Source organism: Tursiops truncatus, chromosome 5, assembly GCF_011762595.2.
Source record: "Tursiops truncatus isolate mTurTru1 chromosome 5, mTurTru1.mat.Y, whole genome shotgun sequence".
NCBI lineage: Eukaryota > Metazoa > Chordata > Mammalia > Artiodactyla > Delphinidae > Tursiops > Tursiops truncatus.
The window spans coordinates 103,533,415-103,557,000 of record NC_047038.1 but is presented as its reverse complement, the minus strand read 5'-3'; the positions used below and the strand labels follow the sequence as shown (position 1 = coordinate 103,557,000).

The window sequence follows — 23,586 nt, the reverse complement described above, 5'->3', positions numbered from 1 at the left end:
AGACATGTCAACTGCTAAATGTATCCAATAATATATTATTTTTATTAAAATTATAATTTCCATATTTCTAGATCTCTTACTGCAATCATTTCTATAATGATGAGGTAAAGTATGATTTTTAACGTCTGCTTAATAAAAAGAATGAATATATAATAGTAAGAAGAGGAATAATAAACATGTTGCTAAGCAGTAAGAATAAAAAATATGTTGCTAAAATGAGACCACATATTCCAAAGACAAAGATAATTTTGAAAAAGTCTGCCACTTTTTGGAAGTCTGGTATCATTATCGCTATCTACTTATAAAGTCACTGTGTGAAAATATTACCATAATAATTTTGTGTTATTTTTACTAGCCTTTGAAATATTTGATTAGAATTTATGTAAGATCTAAGTGTTTGAGAGGTGCATTTCATCAGGGCCATTCTTATTAATATCCCAATTTTAAAAAAGTATTAAACTAGGATAAATGTTCATGCATTCTATGTATCTCCAAGTTCATTTACAGAAAACTGGGAAGAATGGATAGCATACAATTTAAGCCAATCCACCTTTAAAATCTGTAATATACACATGTAGCATGAGAATACTGATACCTGAGAAGAAATGTGCTTTGAAACCCTTCTTGGATACAGTATTGTCAGATTTGAATTCAATTCTCATATTGTTGAACTGAGATGTGATCACTTCAGGCACTTCAGCACCACAAAATTTGCCATGCAATTTAGACTCAGAAGAAAGACCACTCCAAATCTCCACATAATCGTATTTGCAAACCTAGAAATAAACATGGTTACTGTAATTACCAGATTTGAGAGCATCAGATGATTGACATTTACTTTTTTTTAATTTACTGTGTTTTTCCCTCTTTACTCCTGTGGTAGTCAAACTGGACTTAACAGGTCCAAAAATCAAGAAAAGTGTCCAAATATGAAGCAGAAGGCATGATAGACAGATGAGAGAATTTTGCTCCGAATAGCCCCAAGAGATGTATATACAAATGTATGCTTGTATATATGTATTTACAGCATACATATTTTCCAAAAAATACAGACTTAAGGAAAACTGCGATGAATAATTGTTTAACAAAGCATATGATTGAACTCTGGGCATGATGCGTACTTTGCAATATGTCAACTCAAATTACTGGCTCTTGTGATATTAATTAGGTGATAAATAAGCAAAATGTTGCTAGGAAAAATGAAATAAGTTTTCTATCTACTTTGTTACAACTGCAACTTTTATTTAGAGAGGGCTCTGACACAAGATGGGATAATGTTACCGAAGCTAAAGTTGTTTGATATTGATTTTCCTTTTAGATATCAGTAAAATGAATAAAACAATGAAGTTATAACTTAACCCAGTATTCTATAAGTCAAGATTTTGCTCATGATTTTATTTTAAATATTCAAGACTTTAAACTATGAAAATGCACAGAATTTTATTAATAGGATTCCACACAGTAACCTCATCATAAGTTTAAGAATTCCAGGATGTGTTACAGAGTTTGTAAAGGCTCCTTCCATGAATAAAGACTGCTACCATGAGAAAAATGCTTTCAAGCACAATGCCCCATTTATTTTAAACCATCTACCCTTCTTCCTCGTAAACATAAACGTTTATCCTTCTTAGGAACATCTATCAATTAGTGAATCAAAATGCCATTCTGCCACAACCAACAGCTTTAGGTAAACTGAGAAAGTAGAAGCCATTCAATACTAAGCTCACATTACATTGAAGAACTGGCAGGGAGATTCCCATTTTCAAAATGTGTTGCTCATATGAAAGCTGTTCTAAGATTACTATAAAAATACATTCTTAATTTTAATATTTCCCCAAATTTAAGATAATTATTAAAGAAAAATGATGTTTTATGTGGATAAATTATGTAAGAAATATAAATTGCAGTCTTTTCCATCACAAAGCTTACATGATGTAAAGAAGATCTCAAAATGAGCTCTAAAATTGTACAATTCTCTGAAATATCAGTGCATTACACTTCATATTTTAATTTTCTTTAAGCAACACAAAAGTCTGCACTTCTTTTTAACTCAAAACCATAGAAATGCCTTGACTACTACAAATAGAATTTTTAAAAAATGATTAAAAGAAAGAAGGATAAGTGGGAGGGGAAAAAAGAAGAAGCAAAGATACATACACAAAGACAAAATTACGGTATAAAACCCACAAATATTACCAACAATTATTGTCCAGGAGCACAGATACATTATATTTCTGTTCTCTCAGTTCTCTGTGAGTGTTCAACAGATATACATCAAAGACAAAATAATTTTTGAGTGAATTTTATCACACTTTTGGATCTCATTCATTTTAAAATAAACACAGGGAAAAAAAGTTGTTGGGAGTAAGGATGTGGGAGTTAGAGAAAAGAAAAGAAAGTAGAAAAGCTGAAATAGAACAAACATTTATTACATTTTCTCTGGACTTAATGTTGACCGATCACACAAGACACAGTTCTAAAAGTTGTCATCTCTAGGCCTGACATTCCATTTGAATTTGGTGTGTATGTACCAGCACATAGGAATTCTCAAATAAATGATTTCATTTGTTTAAAAGTGATCACCAGACAGAAAACTGGATGTTTACTATGGTAAGCTATAAAGTCAAAGGGAAGATAGTATCAACTAAATACATGTTTTATCGAGGTTAAAAATATTTCTTTCTTCTTCTCTATCTTTCTCACTTTATCTGTGAACCATAAGCATACTCATAATGAAAAACTACTTATATAATGAAAATATACCCATTTACACAAGTGAAATATACCAGGTTTTCCCAAAAAGGTATTTTCGTTATGACTCAACAAGTGAATTTTGGTTTATTTTTTCTAGAAAAATCTACGTGACATTACCCTAATATTTTCGTAGTACTTTAATAAATCAGGAAAATGCTGGGGGGTAATTTTCAATCTCCCAGAGACAGTCTAAAATATCATCCAATGCCAGCAGGAATTATAAGCAGTTGCAGAAATGAGAAATAGAGCAAAGAAAGACTACAGCATTTACACTATTGTACTACTGCAATTTTCCTTCCTCCCTTCCTTTTTTCCTTCCTTCCTTCCTCCCTCCCTTCCTTCTTCCTTCCTTTCTTTCTTTCTTCTTCTCTCTCTCTCTCTTTTTTTTTTAGTTTACCAGATTGTCTTTAGGGATTCCTAAAACACTTTATAAAAAAATATATTTATTATTCACTTACTTCATTGCCCTCCAATTCAAAAAACTCAAACTTCATAGAAATTCTGTACTGTGTTGGTGCCACCACTTGCCACACGCAGTGTTTGTTGGGAGGGTACTCCTTGGGCCACCCTGGAGTGGTTATGGTGCCATTCAGTTTTGTAAGAAGTCCTCCGCAAGCCGCTAAAAAGAAAGAAAAGGGAAAGGTTTCCCCTAATAAATCTACCCCCTTCTTAGCACCTTTCCATTGATAATCAAACGTCTCAGTATTAAATTTCAACCATCTTCTGGATTTTTTGAAATCTAGAAAGCTGCAGTCTCTATTCCTTAATCTTTAGTACCACTATTTTAATCATCTAATCCAATTTATAAAGTGTTATTTTGTAGATATGGAGCGAAGAAAATGATGGCTTTACACTTTAGATCGCTTCAAAGTTGGGCGAGCAATATAAAGAAACCTGGGGGTCAGATTTCTTATATTTTAAGTGTGTATAATAATACCTACACCACACGATTGTTGTGAGAATTAATAAAAAGGTATAGGTAAAGTATAATACAGCATGATGTATTAAGACCAAAATCAATTGTTTATTTCCCCAAACTCTTTTTTTTTTTCCAAGACAAGGAAGGAGTTACTTGAGCTAGAAGGCAAGGTAAACTATAGTAAATAGAGCATATTTGTTATTGCAAAAACTCCATTTAGCAACTGGTTTTCTTTCTCTTTTGGATGATCTATTTAAAAGAGGTACTATTTATGTTACCTCTCTTTCTTATTGATAGTGAAATTAGGAAAGTTAGGGTTTCAAAAGCAAGTTAAGTGAAATGAACATATTGTACACAGTTCCTAATTAATTCCTAGGGAGTCAAGAGTTAGCTAAAGTAACTGGTCTCTTGAATTGCCTTTGAATATATAGGCATATGTATGTATATGTGGATATGTATGTTAACTAATATAAATATTACTATATTTATAAACATATTTTTTAAACTACCTGTAATCTCAGGTTTACCATATTTGGTAAGTTTCTAAAGTGTATTTATTTTTAGTAGTCATGTGGAAATAACAGCCACATAACTTCATTATTATCTGGAATACAATGTCCTGTGTTTTAAAGATACTGTATTTTCTTCATAACTGTGTCTATTTTATTCTAGTATAAGAGGGAGGCATAAAAAGAGAAGGAGAATGAGACTACATGATAGAAGGAAATGGGTAGGGGTTTCAGGCAGGGAACCCCACGTGCAAATCTGGTCCCACCTTCACAGGTCCTTTTGTCAGGTCCCAGCTCATAGCCAGGCTCGCAGGAGCACTGGTAACTGCCCAGTGTGTTCAGACAACGCTGCTCACAGCCTCCACGGTCAGGCTTGGCACACTCGTCTTCCTCTATAAAAATGGCGACAATTAGACAATTGATTTCTTCAACGAAGGAACAGGAACAATTTGCAAGGCCTTGACTGATGACATAGAAGAACCCATGTCACTGCAATCTAAGAATTGTGTAAGAACCAGAAGGACTGGTCCAACTGAAGATCACCTCATCTCAGACACAGTATGTTTTTTTCTGACTTTAAAGTTAAAGAGGATTATTAAAACCTAGAGATTTTTCAGAATGGAATAGAAAAACTTACTGAAAAAACATGGATTCACCTGTTCATTTCATTGTATAGTTTGCTAGGTAGCCTGAAGAAATGCTTTTAAAGTAATATCATTATTAAGAAATAAAATATGGTGACTAAAAATTAAAAAGAAGGAAAACTATGAAACTTAATAGACCTCTTTAAATTGAAAACATTCACTGTTTTTTATATAGATATGTTGATCCAGAAAATACAATAATTCCAGATTTTTGTAAACAGAAACTATTTTAATTGTATATGGTAACATGAAAATATATATGAAATAGACATATGAAAAATATATACTGTTTAAAAAACACATATTACAAGGTACTCCATAATCTCACTCTTTAGGAATAACCTACTGTGAGTTAGGAAAACAGCAAACAATATTCTCTGGAGAAATTATGTATCATCCAAAGACTAGGCATTTTGTTAAGCAAATACACAAACATCACGAGAGAGACTCTTAAAATATGTTTCTTCTACTGTAAAATATAACATAGAGAAGATTTAAACCATGTAAATGAACAATTTAATGAATACTTGGAATACATATAGTAGAAGTGCCAAGGTTCTCTGCCTTTCAGTTCAAATGGTGAGCATCTAAGTAATGCTCAGGAAAAATCAATTATATTATTGCTCTTTGAATAATGAAAATATCTAGATATTATTCACACTAAATTTTGACATACACTACTGAATCCATCACTTATTCTTTAAAAATTATTATAGAGAAAATTTATTTTCTCTTCACATAAAAGAATTTTATTCTATAATAACACACTTAACCTAAGTGCCTATGAATTTTCAAAATACAAATCTGATGTTATTATTTGCACTAAAATAGCTTTCTTTTTACCTGAGGAATACACACCAAACATGGGACATGAAAATAAACTAAAATTTGCTTATACAATTCAAAATTAAAGCTGATCAGCAATAATGTCAAAAAGACATTTTAGGGATCAGAATGTTCTACTAAGGAGGCCATACATTATTTCTAATGTGACAGAATTCTATTCTCTAAGGGATGGTTTAGATGCTGCCACCTGGAAATAAATTGATAAACTATATATCAGTAATCCCCTTCTGGTTGTGAACCCTTTGTTGATTACATTGCAAATATTTTCCTCTTGTCTGTATATTTCTGGATTTTGACTATTTCCTAAAAAACAGGTGGTAGAATATCCTAATGGAGTTCCTACCCTGTGCTACAAATCTCCAAATTCCAGTTTTATAACCAGTAAACTATTCCATCAAAAACCATCAAAATATCTTTATGAATAGTGCATACGTCAATCTTCAATATTACTTTATTTCTCCCCTAACTCAAAGATAAATACCACATTTATCCTTGACAGAGAAAATCTTCCACTTTAAATGATTTCAAGTTACCTTTAAAAAAATTGGCAGCAAACCCTGCTTTGTTCACAGTTCCATCAGAAACAAACTTCATCCACAAGGTATTGGAGGTAGATCTGATATCTTCAGGTTTATCATAACCACAAAAACGCCCTATTAAAGGACTATTTTCACTGGTTCCATCTCGAACTTCTAGGTAGTCATAGGCACAGTTGTCATGTCTCTCAATCTGTAATAGTAAAAATATGTGATCTATCTCATTAATAGACAAAACAATTTCTATAAAAAAGTATCATGTATTCTCAGTGCCATAGTACTAACATGGCCATATTACTTATACCAAAAGAGAGCATTTCTGTTGAGTGTGTATGGTAATATCTACACTGTCCATGAATAAAGGATGTATTATTCTGGTAGAGAGACAGAGGAAAAAAAATCTATGAAAAAGTGCGTCTACATGCACTAGGATCAACAGAAGTTAACTGCCTTTTAAAATAAAATAAAAATACAAGTAGTAATTCTTTGGAAAATAGAATTTAAGAGAATCCAGACTAATAATTATCATTAGAAATCTGGGCTAGATATGCTATAAACGATGCATAATTTGTTCTGAAACATAGTTATAAAAATTGCTCATAGTTGATCAAAAAATCATTATTTTTTCAATAGAGTGGCTGAATTCATATTATTGACAAATGTTGCACTATTTTAGGTTATACATATCTTTTTGAAGCAAAATCTGATAACATGGGGATTACATTTCTTCCTAGTCTATGAAATCCTTTATCCATAGTTAGCATAGCTTTGTGTGGGAAGACTACTCCATTGTAGAACTAGCACTGGCTGCCCCTCTCAGGGTAACAGGCATGTTTAGATGAGACTTTTACCTTAACACATTATTCTTGACCTGTGCACCCTGGATGTACTCAATCTCTTTCCTAAACAACTAAATGCAAATACTAGCTCAGACTATTGGCTTTATGAAGAAGTGAATGTTTGTAGACCTTTGTTTTAGCTCTAAACTTCTACAAAAAACAAAACAAAATTTACAAATTGTTTTATAAATTGTAAGACAATTTCTAAATAAATTCTTGCTTTTGTTTTTTCCATAGAAAATGGGCCCTAACTCTGAAGTCTTAATAGAGTCAACTACTTATTAGGTATTTGAAGCCGGAAAGCACTGACATCTATAATTATAAACCATGAAAAGTATCACATGTTGTCAACCAACATTCAACATACAATTCACTAATTTATGGAATTCTCCTATTACAGAATGAATGTCAGGGAACACATTCATTCTATGAACTACAACCTGTATGCATGAAACTTCTGGTATAGTTGGTTGAAGAAGTCATTTCCTGATTTGTCAATACATTAACAATGATAGTCTTCAAATTAGGCAGCATAAGGACAAACAGAAAAAAATAGATTTTGAAGCAGATTTGGTTAGAACTAAGTACTGCATTTGCTGCTGCCCTTTTCCCAATCACAAATCAGGATTCATTTATTTCTTCAATAAATATTCAGTGCTGGTTCTGTTCTGTGCACTCTTCTCACTGCTTAGTATGCATCATTCATCAAAATAACAGAGCCTCGCCCTGCTGGAGCTTATACTGGTGGGTAGAGAGCAAAGGAACAATAAACAAGGTAAATAATAATCATAAAATATTAGAAAATAATACATTCTATGGAAGAATACAAAGTGAAACAAGATAGGAAGTATGAGCAGTGGGGGTGGTGGGATTGAAGGTTGCAATTTTACTATCAGTAGGAGCTCATTGTGACTCATAAATCCAGATTTTTCCCTAAAAATGTATTCTCTTCGTGTGTGGAATTATGGGAAAGAATTGGAAAATATTTAACATTAAAAATATCTCATTATTTAAAGCATACTTTTGAGACAGTAGCTGTTAAATAGAGAGGTGAGGGAGAGCTAGCAGTCTCACTAGGAACAAAATTAGTCACTGGGGTGACAAGGCCAATCTGACCAGCTATAACACACCTTCTTCTCTCAGTCTTTAATACAGTCCCTTCAAAATCAGAGTTCTCTATAAATATGAGAACATTTCCAGATGGCCAAAGTCTATTCATTGGTTAAGGGGACATATAAAATAACATCTAAAACTCTCAGGGTGTACAACTTGATAAAAGGGTAAGCAAAACTGAACAAACAACAAAACTGTAGGAAAAATAACCGAAGGTCTCAGCAAGTCAACCTATATATCTTCACCTGCTTGAGCAGCACAGAATGAAATGCTTGCAACTCATGAATTATTTTGGAAAGGGGGAAAAGGCTAAGTTAGAAGAAGAAAGGGAGTGAGAACACACAATGAAGAAAGTAGCTGCTTGCCATGGAAAGTTAATTAATAGAAAAAAAATCACGTTGCTTCATATCAACAGCCATACCAGAGTAAAAAATAAGAAGGTTAATTAAAATGGGTTTTTAATTACTATTTATGAAGAAATTACTGCTTTTGAAAATTACAGTACGAAGAAAACGAGAGACACTGTTGAAAAAAATTACATATGATCAGTAATTAAAAGGATATAGGGGCTTCCCTGGTGGCGCAGTGGTTGAGAGTCCGCCTGCCAATGCAGGGGACACAGGTTTGTGCCCCGGTCTGGGAAGATCCCACATGCCGCAGAGCAGCTAGGCCTGTGAGCCATGGCCGCTGAGCCTGCGCGTCCGGAGCCTGTGCTCCGCAACGGGAGAAGCCACAACAGTAAGAGGCCGCGTACCACAAAAAAAAAAAAAAAGGATATAGGATAGCGGGTATTTCCCTGTATATAAAACTCACTCTGTTCCTTTAACAGTTAAACAATACTCTTTAAATTTTAATTTATAGTATATTCACTGGTTACGTTGTAAAAATTAGAGCTTTAAATATTTTATATGATACACAAAGTGTAAATATCTCATGGGTAAAATGAATAAAAATGACCAATTTTAGGATTATTTCACCAGTACCTATTTATGAATTACATATTACTTATATATTAAGTATTATGCACCTGGTATTAGGGGTAAAACAATAGAAGTATACACTGTAGTCTCACACAGTAAATGCCATGGTTGTTGACCTACATATCATATCAATGACCTCCATAATCTTTGTTTACATGTTTTTCCAGTTTAATTATTTTAATCCTAATTGCAATACCAGCACAATAAATCTTCTCTATTGGTGTTAATTATAATTATACCTCTTCAACTACATCCACATAACAGTAATGATGGTGAGCACAAATGAGAGTTTGAGTTATTTTATGTTATTTGTGTAACATTTTCTCCAGCAGTATCGATTACTTTATCAATTAGTATAAATATAGTTGAAAAAATAAATACGGTTGAAGCTAAAAAGTGGATAAGTTCATTGATGTTATGCCAGTAACCTTAGGTACCATGAGAAAAAGAACACCAAAGTCAGTAATTCATAAAAAAAAGAAAAGGAAAAACAGTCTCTTCTTGATTTAAAGCGTGGACATGTAATAAATACGTTTGGTAATGATAATGCTGATTTATTACAGACTTTAAGGTAATCAGAACACAAACCATATAGGAATGTGGCAAGTTTATCATAACGTAAACAGACCTAATATGTATATAAAGAAAACAGTGAAAGTGACATTAAGCTCTGAAGATTGCTTTAGAAAACTGATATATAAATGATATTGGAAGTAAATCCAAGTACACAAAGAAAGAAGAATAAGTACAAAGCTTAGCCAGAAGGGATTAATATTACATTTCATTACTAAGTGTGGGGGGTCCATGTCTTTACTGGCAGGTTAGAGAGGAAGCATCAAAAAGCTGAGTTACTTTATTTAGCAAGAACTAAAATCAATTAAAAGTAACCTAAAGTAATCAGCCTCTCATTCTAACACTGCCAACCAGTGCAGAGCTTTGTGGTCAGTGCATGTGGGGGAGCTCTAAGACTGAAGGAATGCCAGCCCTGGAGCAAGATACCATACCCAGGCTCAGGGGCCATTCACACACTTTGCTTTCATTTTACAATCAAATTTCCAAATAAATATAACATTGCAAAAACATCTACTGCAATACCTACTTATTTGTAAAAACCTCTGAAAACTCCAAAGTTTCTAGGTAATAGTTTCAGTAAAACTCTCCCGTACTCCCTGAAAAATTGAAAATAAAATTACCATATGATTCAGCAATTCCACTTCCGGGTATTATATTTGGAAAATTGAAAGCAGGGTCTTGGAGACATACTTGTACATCCATGTTCATATCAGCATTATCCATAATAGCCAAGGGGTGGAAGCAATCCAAATGTCCATCAGTGGATGAATGGATAAGCAAAATGTGGTCTATACATAAAATGGGATATTAGCCATAAAAAGGAAGGAAATCCTTTCAAGTGCTATAACATGGATGAACCTTGAGGATATTACACTAAGTGAAATTTTTAAAAAGTGACACAAAAAATCAAATATTGTATGATTTCACTTACATGAGGTACCCAGAATAGTCAAATTCAAAGAGACATAAAGCAGAAGAGTGATTGCCAGGGGCTGGGGGGACGGGGAAATGGGAAGTTGTTGCTTACTGGGTAAAGAGTTTCAGTTTTGCAGGATGAAAAGTGTTCTGGAGGTTGATTACACAACAATGTGAATGTACTTAACACTACTGTGTCATACACTTAAAAAATAGTTAAGATGGTAATAGTAATAAAATAGTAATAAAAAAAAGTCTTCTATGAGTGTTAGAATGTAATTTCAAACTATAATTCATACTATCAACTCCATAAATGATTTAACTTTTATAGATAATATAACTTAAAGTTCTATACATTTGGAACAATGCTAAGTCATTATTTTTTGCTTTGGGGTAAAATGTTAAAGAAAAGTATGACTAACAAAAACAATCAAGATTAGCATTTATTATTAAAAATAAATTAATTTTAATAATGAGAAAAATACAGTAAATTTAAGTAATAAATGCTATGACAAAAAGAATTTTAAATAAAAAGGAAAAAAGTTTAATAGATTATTTTAAAATGTATCACTGTCATATTTAATATTTTATTAATTAGTATTAGTTTTATTTTTACTATTTAATACTTAATGAATATTGATATGTATACAATTAGAGCTCAAAAATGGAGGAGAAAAATCAAAATGCTCAACCATGTGAAAATCAAAACCATAAGGCTGGGTTAGGTCTACTTTTATATGATTCAGTTTTCTCAATGCTGCCATTTGATTTTTTTTCCCTTCATGACACAATTATTTTTAACTCATAAATTTAATAAATATTTACTGAAAACCTGTGATGACCAGATAATAAATATATACTTGATAGTATATAAACAGTGATGAATAAACAGACATGTCCCTGACTGACAGGCATTTATTGATTAAACAACTCAAATGTACAAATGACAATAGTTATGATGGGAAAGAATTTATTGCCATGAGAGAATTAGATGCCTCATTCTGCTACCAAGATCTGGGTGTAAGAGTGCCAGGCCATGGAATTGGTATCACTCACAGTCTACCAATTAAGAACTGTGTGACCTTGGGCAAGTTTATTTAATCTAATCTTTCAGAGCAGAATGATAGCCTAAACTATAATTCTGAAGAGCTACTTTATATAGTAGCTCTTATATAGTCATATTCTCTTATACAGTCATTAACCAATATATATTCTTAGCCAAATATCCAAAAATAGTGCAGGGCAAGCATTAAAATGTTAACTAATTAAGATCTTGTCTTGGCTTCCTAGTTCATTCACAAAGACTAGTCTACTTAACTCAAACTAATATAAAATATTTAAAGGAATTAAAGGATTACTCTTAATCAGGTAATTCACAAAGTACAGCTGACCCTTGAATAACGTAGGAGTTAGGGATGCCAACCAAGAACAGTTGAAAAACCGCCAACTGCTATCTCTGCCTCAAAAACAAAGGAACTGATAAATGACTCACCCAAGGGAAGGAGGCTGAAATAGTTTGCAGAGGTTCACCACTTAAACCCTAATTCTTCTGATTCCATATATTGTGATCTCTAATCAAACACAAACTTTCCCCCACACTTAAAGATCTGTAAAATGAAAATAACAGGTACTATGTTTATTTTAAAAAGTCTACATATAAGTGGACCCCTGCAGTTCAAACCTGTGTTGTTCAAGGGTCAACTGTACCAAGATAAAAAACTTTTGTATGTAGTTTAGAATGTTGCTAGTAATTATGGGAAAGACTATTATATACTATGGTTTTCAAAAGGAAAGTATAACCAAATCACAGTGTATAGAAATATTTATAAGTACCTCAAATGTAATCTCACTTAAATAAATGTACGTAGGGATTTTAACTAAACATAACTAAGCTCTGGGTTTATTTCACTTATTTCCTGCTTTACTGACATTTGTTTGAAGTTGTACTATTAAAGTCTCCCCAACTTTTTCTCTTATGTATTTCTGCATACTGAAAGTTCTCAAGTGAAATAGTAGTATAGAGGCTTTTTTACAAATAACACCACTGCTGAAGAGAAGACGAGTTCTTCAAAATGATTTTAGACATTATCTACATTCACGTACAAACTCACTTCAGTATTGGTCTTAAGAGTCAACATACCAGTAACTACTAGAGAAGAAAAATCTTCCCAAAGGTGATGATTACAGAAGTATTAGGACTCTATTACCCTCATTAACAAAAGCACTTGTTCAGATTTCTTTCTGTACTTACATTAAAATCTAAGTAGCATTAGGAGAGGTGAATATTCATGACATAAATTCACAGAAAGGCATAAATAATGAACAGCCAGTAAGTTCTTTATAGTAGATTTCAACAGAACTAGCTTATCTTAAGGGCCCTTTTATCTGAAAAGGGAGAGAGTGACATAGGGAATAAAAGAGTTACAAAAATAGAAAGTGTTTGAAAAAGTCAAAGACTGATATCAGTGAATAAAAACAGTTTTGTCAGAGAAAGACACAAAACACTGAGAAATAGTGAAGATATTTTTAAAATTATACATTTTAAATATAAAATGCATAAGCTGTATATTGAAAATGTTATGTAAACAAAAACAAATTGATATAAACAGATAACTGAGTAACTGAAACAAACCACCTAATGACCACTAGACCAAATTAAAAATATATACAGTTGATTCTCAGTATTAGCAGTAGTTGAGTTCAACAAAGTCACTGAAAACACTGAGTTAGTGAATACTGATTCATGCCTCCTGGAGAAATACAAGGTTAGGTTCCTGAGAGCTTCTGGTCACAAAATTTTTGTCATCAAATCAATACTTAACCTTGCTTTATGTGTGTTTCTGTTTAAAGGTACCTTCACAGATATTCAAATTCATTAACAGTGAACTCATGGCCAACAGCATTATAATGCACGCCTGAAAGTCTAACACAAAGATTTTCTCCATGAGGCACATGGGGAGTAGTGTTTGATAAAACTTTAAGCAGAGGAGTGTTTGATATAACTTACATTGTGAAAGTATCATCCCAGCTGTTGTGTGGATATCAGGATATGTAGGGCAAGGGTAGAGATGTGAAGAGTTCATCAAAGTTCCAAAGCAAGAGGCAGTGATTACAACAGTGGTGGCCAGAAAGTAGGTATAAAGTGGTCATGTATGTGGTATATTTTGAAGACAAAGCAAATGGAATATGCTTATTAATTGGCCTTGGGGTTTAAGACAAAAAATGGAATTAGGGATATTACTTGAGTAAATAGTGACATACTGAAACACTAAATACTGAAATAGGGAAGACTGAAGGTGAGTGGGTTAGTGTGGGTAAAATAAGACAATCAAAGGCTTGATGTTAGTCAGTTAAAGATGAGAGGCCTACTAGACATTCAAATATGTCCAGCATATGAATAAAGGAGGAAAAACATAAGGAAATAAAGCAAAATGAAGAAAGGACAGGAAACTAGAGATAATAAATAAAATGTACTATCAGCCAAACTGTGACATGACTCTACCTCATTTCCAAAGCTTAGCAATAACTTATTCATTCACTTAATCAACAAGTATTTATTAAATGACTACTCTGTGTCAGGCATGGTTTTAAGTGCCTGAGGTGTAAATCTTTCTTATTTGTCCTTACATTATCCTATTTTTGAAGAATATCACTCTTACTATATTGATATATCAAAACAAACAAAAAAAACCCAGAAAACCAAAAAAAACTGCAAACCAACTAAGCCAGCAATTTCTGCATCTCAGTTTTTAGATGAATGGAATGAATGTATTTGCTGACATCACTACTATAATAGAATTCTATAAAACATTGAATTATATATTGAAAGGCAGTTCATCACTTAATTTTTGCAATAGCACAAAATATTAACACATGTAATGTGGTCATTAGATAATTTTTCAATGAACCAGTTGTTTTGGTCTAAAAAGTGAGTCCTACCCAATTTTAGTTTACTCTTTACAATAAAGTGTTCTATTTGAATAATGTTTGCAATCCAATAAAATTTAAAAATAAATGTGAATCAGATAATCTCAGAACCAAGGTTTCCAAAAATGCAAAGGGGTCAGGGGCATAAACATCATGATCACAGCATAAAAGAGAGTTTTTTCATGATTAAAAAGAAATATGTCTTGAAAATTAGAAGGTACAAGCAAAGGGGTAGAGACAACACCAAAAAATATGTTACACAGTTTACAGGTGGGGGTATGAGTTTCTCTGGACTTTTGAGTAACACCTGGATTCCCCTGGGGCTCCTGCTATGGGGACTGGGACACCACACAGTCACCACACTCAGTGGCAAGCACATCCTGGCAATGAATGGGGTTCTCTACACTGGCCTTCTGATCACTTGGACAGTAAGTAGGCCTTCTAATTTCAGTAAAGAAATAATCTCCAGTAATGGCATCTGGATCTCTAACTCTTTCTTGGACCTACTGCCAGCACCTCATCATTCCTTCCTACTCCACCTTGGGCTCTCAATTTCTAGCCTGATTCTGTAATTTAAACATGCTCAGGAGTTCTTGACAATTCCCATATCTCTTAGCTTCTAATTCCTCACTCAGTTCTCCCCACTACACAAAAATGACTCATTAGCTAGTGCAGTAGTTTTAGATGCAGACTTTGCTCCAGGATTCTGACTGGCCTTTGGTTTATTCTGCCCTCATCTAATAATGCAATGTCGGTGCTGATCTCTTCCCCAATAAATATTTTTGATGAAGTCAAAAGCTCCTAAGAATATTTAAATCCCTGTTTTTTTATATAAATAATTTTCTGCATAATGATAAAAAGGTGAAAAATGGATTTACACTGTAACAACAACAAAAAAGATGATCTACCTTTAACCTCTTAGTTTAGAAGAGAAATAAAAGTTTTTTATTTAATGGACTCTTCAAGCATTCTTGTGAAACAAGCCTGGTCATTTGTCAAAAGAAACTATTGACAGTACTTCAAACATTCTAATTCAAAAAGCACAGATAATGTAAACTCACTTTAATCTTCTTGAAAATGTCTGCAGTAAGAGGAAAGAAGAAAAAAAAAAAAACCTCTTTCGCTCTTGATGTTGCATTTTATAGGCAATCCTTTGCTTCTTTGTTGATGAAAAAGCTGATTCTCTAGTTCTTTGCTTTTTTAATGAGGATCCCTTAAATGCACTGTCATTTATGGAGGATGTGCCCCACAAAGGCTGCCTGAAGGACTTTACCTCAAAGGCCTGAAAGGTCAGCCCGACATAGCAGTCTTCTGACACTGTTATTTTCCATACACATTCTTTCATCGGCCTGTAGTCATCGGGGTAATTAGGAGACTGAATCTGTCCTTCATTTTTACGTATCTCACCTCCACAGATAGCTGAGGAAAGCAAAAATAAACAAATAAATAAACCTAGACATGCCATTTCATTTTCATTTGCTTCTAAGATAACATTTTAGTTTGGTGCCTGGAGCTGAGTACATAAAAACCAGGTTATAAAAATCAAGGTTGGCTGGTTGTAAATATTTAGTTGGTTAAAAAAAAAACCTAGCCACTTAACTATAAATATTAGATAACAGTCAGCAGAGGAATATATGATTTTTTATCACTGTTAATTCACATTTTTACAAAAACAAGCATTTTAAAAAAAAACTTTAAAAACCTTTTGAGATTTTGTAATTTATTCTATGTGAGTTTTCTCTGACTCTCTGAACTGCTTCTTTAGGTCTTTTACCTCAGTGGAGGAGCTGATCAGGAGAGAAGCGCCACAAAACTCTCTGGGCCTCTGGCTGTGAGCGGCCCTCGTGCTCAACATCTGTGGCTCCATCCAAACCATACTCTTCACAACCACTCAGTTAATCTCTAAAACAAATGCTTCCATCCTCTTAAAAGTCTAAGAGAAGCAGAAATCTTCTGTCTTCTAAATAACCTAAACTTCTGTGCTGGCAGAGGCAGGAGCAAGAAGGGTCTTCTCTACCCACGATCTGGCAAGAAGGTTTTTAAAGCCAGGAAGCACAATGCCAGTTTACTGTTTTAGATACATATAGAACAAAGCCTCTAGTAAATTCTTCTTGAATGCTGACACTCTCATTTAGACAAAGCAAGCTCCAGAACTGTGCGCAATTACTTTCTGTGCAGTTTCCTTTATCAAGGCATTTCCGCGGTATAGCCATCAAACACATACAAACTCAGCACAAAGAGAAGTGGTAATTTCTTCATAACATTTTAATGTTGTCATGAAAAAACAACCGAAGTTTAAGAACTCTTTTGCCGTTTGTTGTTGCTGTTGTTTTCCACACATCTCTATAATGAGCTTTTTTTTCCCCACACATCCCTGATGAGTACATTTACATGTTACCACATTACTGGTACCAGAAAGCAGGTTGTTTCTGCAGTTTAAATTTACCAAGTATTTTTATTAAAATCATCATAATGAACATTATAATACAGGTTTAGAAAATTTTGTAATTGAAATACAGTTACAATATCATTCTAATGAAATTGAGAGAAAGGATATTTCTGTTTAGAGGTCTAAGAAGAAGCCATCTCTAAACTCAATGTGACTTGCCTTCATAGATAGCTGCAAAGCCCTTTCCCACCCAATTACTGCTGCTACGAAACTCAATCCACATTCTGCTGTCTGTAGAGGTTAGAACTTCAGGCAATTTGTCCCCACAGAATCTACCTAAAAGAAATAAAAGAATAAAGAGACTCCTAAATATGACTTTATATTCTAATTGCTTTTCATACTAGCTACAAATTGCATACATAAAACCTGATTTGGTTCCTGTATCTACCCCTAGGAACTAGAGCTATAATTATTCTTTAATATTTACTTAATAAAGGTGGATAAATAAATCTCTTCATATTTATTTATAGAATATTGGAACATATCACTCTCAGATTAACTGACTGATGTCAGTATCATTATCTGTAGAATTAAGTAACAGCTAGTTCAAAACATGTCTTATTTGTAAAATGACACATGATATATCAAGGTGGGGAATATTATTCTATGGAAAACAGAAAAAAGTACAAGTGATCCTGAAAAACTGCTTCAAATGTTCAATTTGCTCATTAGTAGGGAAGTGACAGCTCAAAGTATAGTTCTTTGTTTAGCCATGTTCAATGGCGACTTGTCAGGGAAACCCACAGACTGCCCAAGGATCTTATGTTACTACCTACATCTCATCTATAAAGCTGTAGTATGTAGTGTAGTAGGCAGAATGGCAAACAGTATCAGAAGACTTAATAATGAGTTCTAATTTTTTCTGATTGTTTATCCACAGGCAAGTATAATACTGAGCAAATATATTATTGCCTGCCATTCCTTCTTCCCTCCTTCAACCTTCCACAAATATTCGTTGCTTACTGTATATCTGCTACTGTGCTCTAAGATTTTATGATGACAGAAAGTTAAATATGACAATGCACATGAAATAATTCCACAAAGAATAATATATTGTCATCCATTTTTGTGTGCCCTTGGTAATGATGTCATACATAGTTTTAGTATATGAAAAATGTCAGTCAACTTAAAACAAATTCATACTAACAGATAGCAGGTGAAAAAATGTCTCCCTAAATGGCAAAGTAAATTAGGGACATGTAAAAGAGAGCAATGTCCCTTAAACTGTAATGTGTGGGAAAGGGAGAGGGAGAGGGATAATTAGGAGTATGAGATTAACAGATACAAACTACTATGTATAAAATAGATAAACAAAAAAGATTTACTGTAAAGCACAGGAAACCATATTCAAAACCTTGTAATAACCTGTAATGGAATATAATCTGAAAAAATAATATATATCTATATCTGAACCACTTTGCTGTACACCTGAAACTAACAACACTGTAAATCAACTATACTTCAATTCTTTAAAAAAGGAAACTGGAAGAAAGTAACCTGACTAAAAGAGAAAAAGCTATAATGTGCATATGAATTGCCAGGGAGTCTGTCAAAATGCAGTCTCTGGTTCAGAAGGTACGGAGTGGGACCTGCATTTCCACACTTCTAACCTTCTAAGTGATTCTGATGCTGCCAGTGTGACAGCTACACTCTGAGGAACAAGGTCTCAGAGGAAATAGTGGGGAAAGCTTTCCACATGAGCATTGTAATCAGACTAAGCCAGTCTGTTAGGCCATTATACCCTGCAGTGTGTAATGCTGATGGCGCTCTAAAAAGTGTTCTCAATATTTCAGTTTTAGAATTGGTTTTGAAATATGAGTTTAATGAAATGTTTTCTTTGGAACACACATACATATATTACAAATTGCTTCATCTAGGCTAAGAAACTAAATGTTCAATACAATGTTTTCCTCATCCTGACTTATCAAATTAGCTCAAATCTTAATTTTTCCTTATTTTTAAGCATTTCTACAGATCTCTGGGACTTACTAAGGCTGCTGTCACTTTTAATACAACAGTGTCCATTCAGCAGGTTTTAGATATTAAGAAGAAAAGATATGTAGGCAAATAAACACAGCTGAGTAAAGCTACTTCTAAAAATAGAAGTACAATCTCAAAAAAAAATGTCAGTAGAGTAGATGCTCACATGCTCACAGCAGCTCTCACCTTTAAGTAAAACAGAGGGCAACAGAAAGTGCCTAATGTAAGTTAGTGATGTGGTCTGTGGTTAAATGTTGGTAGCATATTTTCATGAGCACCAAATGTGAGCTACAATTTATGACACAAACTACAGATGCACCTTCTCAGCCACAAAAACCTGAGTAGCAAAACTGTGACGTCTACAATAGGAACCAATATCCTTGGTGCAGGAAGCCAGCAACCAAATGTGTACCTAACAGCTCATGCTCTACTGCCTTAGCAAACAAAGCAAAACAACATACACACACAAATACACAATTTATCTGGTTTACTCATTAAAACTCTGATTTTAAAATTAAAAATACAGAATATGTGATGATTATTCACTATAAGCTATTCTAAATCATTATGTTCAGGTCCAAATACCACCTCATAATTGAAACTGGTTCAAATCAATTAATTGTCTATTTATCTATCTGTCTGTGAGTATTTTTGCTGTGATTGAAAAAAGTATAAGAAAAATTAAAATGTTGGTCTCATACATTTTAAACCCTAAGATAACTCTTGAAAGAATTGTCTCTGGACAAGACAGACTACATGCATAGCCACATCAGAGGCAAAAAAATCTCTTACCAAGGAGAGGTGATTTCCTCCAGTACCCATCTCTTACTTCAATGTAATCATACCAGCACAAACTACTTTTGTATAGGTCCATCGTAGTAAAGTTTAAGACAATCTTCAAAATGTAACAAAAGAATACACAGATTAAAAATGATTGTAACTTCACATGGCTAGGAACCCAGGACTACTGTGAAAAGAGATTCATAGCAAATTTTTTTCCTGTATTAGTATCCCTCTAATATTTTTAAAATAAACACCTCAAAAAAACACCCATTTTCTCATTTACTTTAATGTCTAACAATTTAGAAGCACAATGTCAATAAAGAAACTAAACATTTCAGCAATTAAACCAAAGTTTCTGTAAAGTTAATTTGAACAATTGTGAAACAAACAGAAGTCTTTATTCAAATAGTTTATTTTGAATTTTCTTAGATAAGCATGACTTAAACCATGAGAACTTCTGATTTTACTGAGTGTCTTCTTTTTAATAATTTATTTCAGACATCTATAATTACATTAAAAACAACCACCATGTGCCATATTCCAGGAACATAATATCATTGTGTATGTTGAAATGTTTTAAATACAGCTCTAGAATTCAAATTTGTCCATGTAACTATAATCAAAGACAGATGTCACTATGTTTCTCCAGATCCAAGAATATGTATTCGAAGACCTTTTAAGTTAGAAGATCTTATACATGACCCTTTATTCTGTACTTTGTTTTGAAATGATGCTGCCTTTTAAGATAATTCAAGAGCAACTTTAGAAAAGACAGTTTTCTTACTGCTTTATAAAAAGACTTTACTTTTCATATAATTAACTTTCTTTTTAGTTGATTACACCAAAAAGTAGAGCCAAACTAACATAAAAATGCATATATCTGCTGAGGTAAAATTCACTTGGAAAATACTTTTTTATATTCAAAAACTCATTCTAACTCTATTCTGCTTAAAACATATAAGATGCTTAAGGTGTACAATGAACCTGTTCTTTAATCTAGAAATTGAAATGGACTTTGTCCAAAAGCAACAAATTATGAATATTTGACATACTTCTAATATAAAACTGTAGGTTGTAACAGTATTTACAGAATCCTTTTGTGTCAATATAAAAATTCCAATGTAGGAAGACTCTCGAGGAATGGAAAAAAAAGGAAAGAAAAAGCATAATTTTGAATCCATATTCCCTAAAAGTACTACCTTTTTTGTGTTAGAAAACATATACTTCTCCCCTTTCTTGAGCAAAGTATTTAACAGAAAGGTAAGTACTAATTATGGCAAATCAATCCTCACTCAACTAGCTTACTTCTTCCTAGGATGAAGATACAGCATAACAATAAATATTTCTCATGGCATCTTATATCTCAGCACCATGATGATCATTGATGAAATTGTATGCCAAAGTTGGTTTTAATTGCCCATATAAATAACAATTTCACAGAGATGGAAATTAAGAATTTATCTAACTATAATGAAAGTCAGTTGTACCTTATAATGGTGTTAACATTTCACCGTTAAATTCAACATTTACCAGTTTCTTTAAACATGTACTTTCTTGATTACAAAAGGGTGAAATCTATCAAGGATGTGAAAATAGAGACAAGATGTTGTTTAACTGTAATGCAGTAGGTGTGGCATAATTTGCTTCAGTTTAATAAAACTTCATTTATTTCTTTCTACCTTATTTATAGTTTTTTTTCTTTTTCCTTTGTTTTTTTTCCTTCATCTGATTTTATCATTCTAAATATTCTAAAAAACCTTTTACAAGAATTTCCAAAATATCAAAGGACAAAGAACTAATCCTTTTTTTCCCTTTCTTTTTCAATAACCCTCCATAATTGATTATCAAAATGCAGTTTCTAAACTATTTTTCTGTAGTTACCAATATGCTTGCTCTTCCATCTCTGAATACCAATTCAACATTAGGTTATTCTTAGGACATAATTAGGAAATAATTTCTGGTTTTCCCCCTTAACTTTATATTTACTTTAAGTCTGCTACAAATGGGGAATACTACCACTGTCTGATATTAAGTTTCATTCTCCATTTGTATTTTCCCTGTAGCAACCACCAGGGTTTCAACTCTGTATGATCATATGAGAACTAATTTATTATAGCAGAGAGGGCAAAACTAGAATACAGACACAAACAGTAGACCTCAAGGCTCATTTGTGGCTTCCTTCTGGGGTATAAAGGAGTTGTATAATAGTATGCAAAGAGTTTCAACTTCCTCCTTGATGAGGAAAAAATCAGCTAAATTGGAGGGATGTGTGTCATCAAAATTTATTCAAAATTGAAACGATGTGGTTGGATTGCTAACAAACAGTTAATATTTGAAGTCTGGAACACACACACATACACATACGTGTGTGCGCGTGCACACACACACACACACATACACACACACACACACACACAGTTGGAAGGGGGGTAACTCTAAACAGAAAAGTTTCCTATCTTGTTTTTAATCTTCTATTTTAAACTCCAAGCACTGTGAAGGAACAAAACTGACCTACTTTAATGTAAAACATAGCATCCTTTAGAAGCAGAAAATGTAATAAAGATAGGTTTTCGAAAATCAAATCTTAGGGCTCTGATGTAGAAGTGAAACGTTGGCCTTTGAATAAGGTTGCTAGCAGAATCCATAATTGAATTACAAATCAAAAGCACTTGAAAAATATTTGATTGTTTTATATTATGCTATTTTATATAAATACATTGCATCTTTTTTTCAAAGAATGATGAAATAAAAACTACCTAGCACAATTATATAGATGTTTTATTTCTTATGTTAAGTATCAGTTTACCATTTCTCAATTTAAAATTAATCATAGTTCCTCTGGAACATGGGATTGAGGGAGATACAAGGAAAATTCTAAGATTTCCTGTGATCTGTTTGGGGTCTTACTTGCTATTCTGCAAATTAAATGGATTCAATTGCTGTGGAGTTTGCTTACTAAAGACTTTGTTTTACAATCTTACAGAGTGAACAATCTTGAAGAAAGGCAGATCAACAGTCAAGGGACTAGATGTCTGGAAGTCTCCAGAGAAGGATATAAGCAGTGAACTTTTGTCAGCACGATTAAGACATTACTATCTACCTAAACTAATTCCATGAACACCATAAAAAGACCAATTAGAATAATATTTATACCTTATAGTGCTGGGGATGGGGAAGGTAGAAATCTTGTCAATTAGACTGATATTGTTAAATAGTTTTTAGAAAGAGATATTAGAATTAAAAGCAGTAAAATAAAATAGATTTCAGGGCTCCATCCAGAAGCAGCTTGGACAAGTCTGATAAACTCTCTAGGCAGACAACTATTTTCTTCTCAGAAATAAGACTAGGGGCAAAATCAGGGACCAGTAAACTATACCCCATGGGCCAAATCCAGCCTGTAGCCAGTTTTTGTAAAGAAAGTTTTGTTATACACATTCGTTTACAAATTGTCTATGACTGCTTCTGCAATACAATGGTAGCACTGGGTACTTGAACAAACTGCATACCTGGCAGAGTCAAAAATATTTACTGTATATCCTCTCCAGAAAGATTTGCCAAATCCAAGAATAATTGATAATTAAGGGTTTGTTCAGTGCTGAACTATATCATACTAAAGGGAAAATTTGCATTTATTTTCACAACTAGGAGTTGTTTGTGACTTTGAGTGAAAAAGTGTAGGTTCAAGTTCTAGCTTCTCAGTTTGCTAGTTTACTTAAACTTTCTGAGTTTGAATGAATGTTCTTGCTATAAAATAGAGATCATCATATCAGGCTGATCTCAGCAGAATTAAATCAGAGAGATTTAATTGGATAATGTGTA

At 33.0% G+C, this 23,586-nt stretch overlaps 1 protein-coding gene across 4 annotated transcripts in view; it reads right to left on the bottom strand.

Annotated features, from left to right (window-relative positions):
• The window catches only part of TLL1 (tolloid like 1), a 261,296-nt gene that overhangs the window by 47,856 nt on the left and 189,854 nt on the right, over positions 1–23,586 (bottom strand). For all 4 annotated transcript variants that reach the window (XM_073805456.1, XM_033857236.2, XM_073805457.1 and 1 more), the window contains 7 exons: positions 19,777–19,879; positions 17,164–17,280; positions 15,829–15,974; positions 6,206–6,401; positions 4,449–4,574; positions 3,213–3,373; positions 596–776 (listed from right to left, as the gene is read on the bottom strand). In XM_073805456.1, coding sequence (XP_073661557.1) covers positions 596–776; positions 3,213–3,373; positions 4,449–4,574; positions 6,206–6,401; positions 15,829–15,974; positions 17,164–17,280; positions 19,777–19,879 — 1,030 coding nt within the window. The remainder of the gene's footprint in view (positions 1–595; positions 777–3,212; positions 3,374–4,448; positions 4,575–6,205; positions 6,402–15,828; positions 15,975–17,163; positions 17,281–19,776; positions 19,880–23,586) is intronic.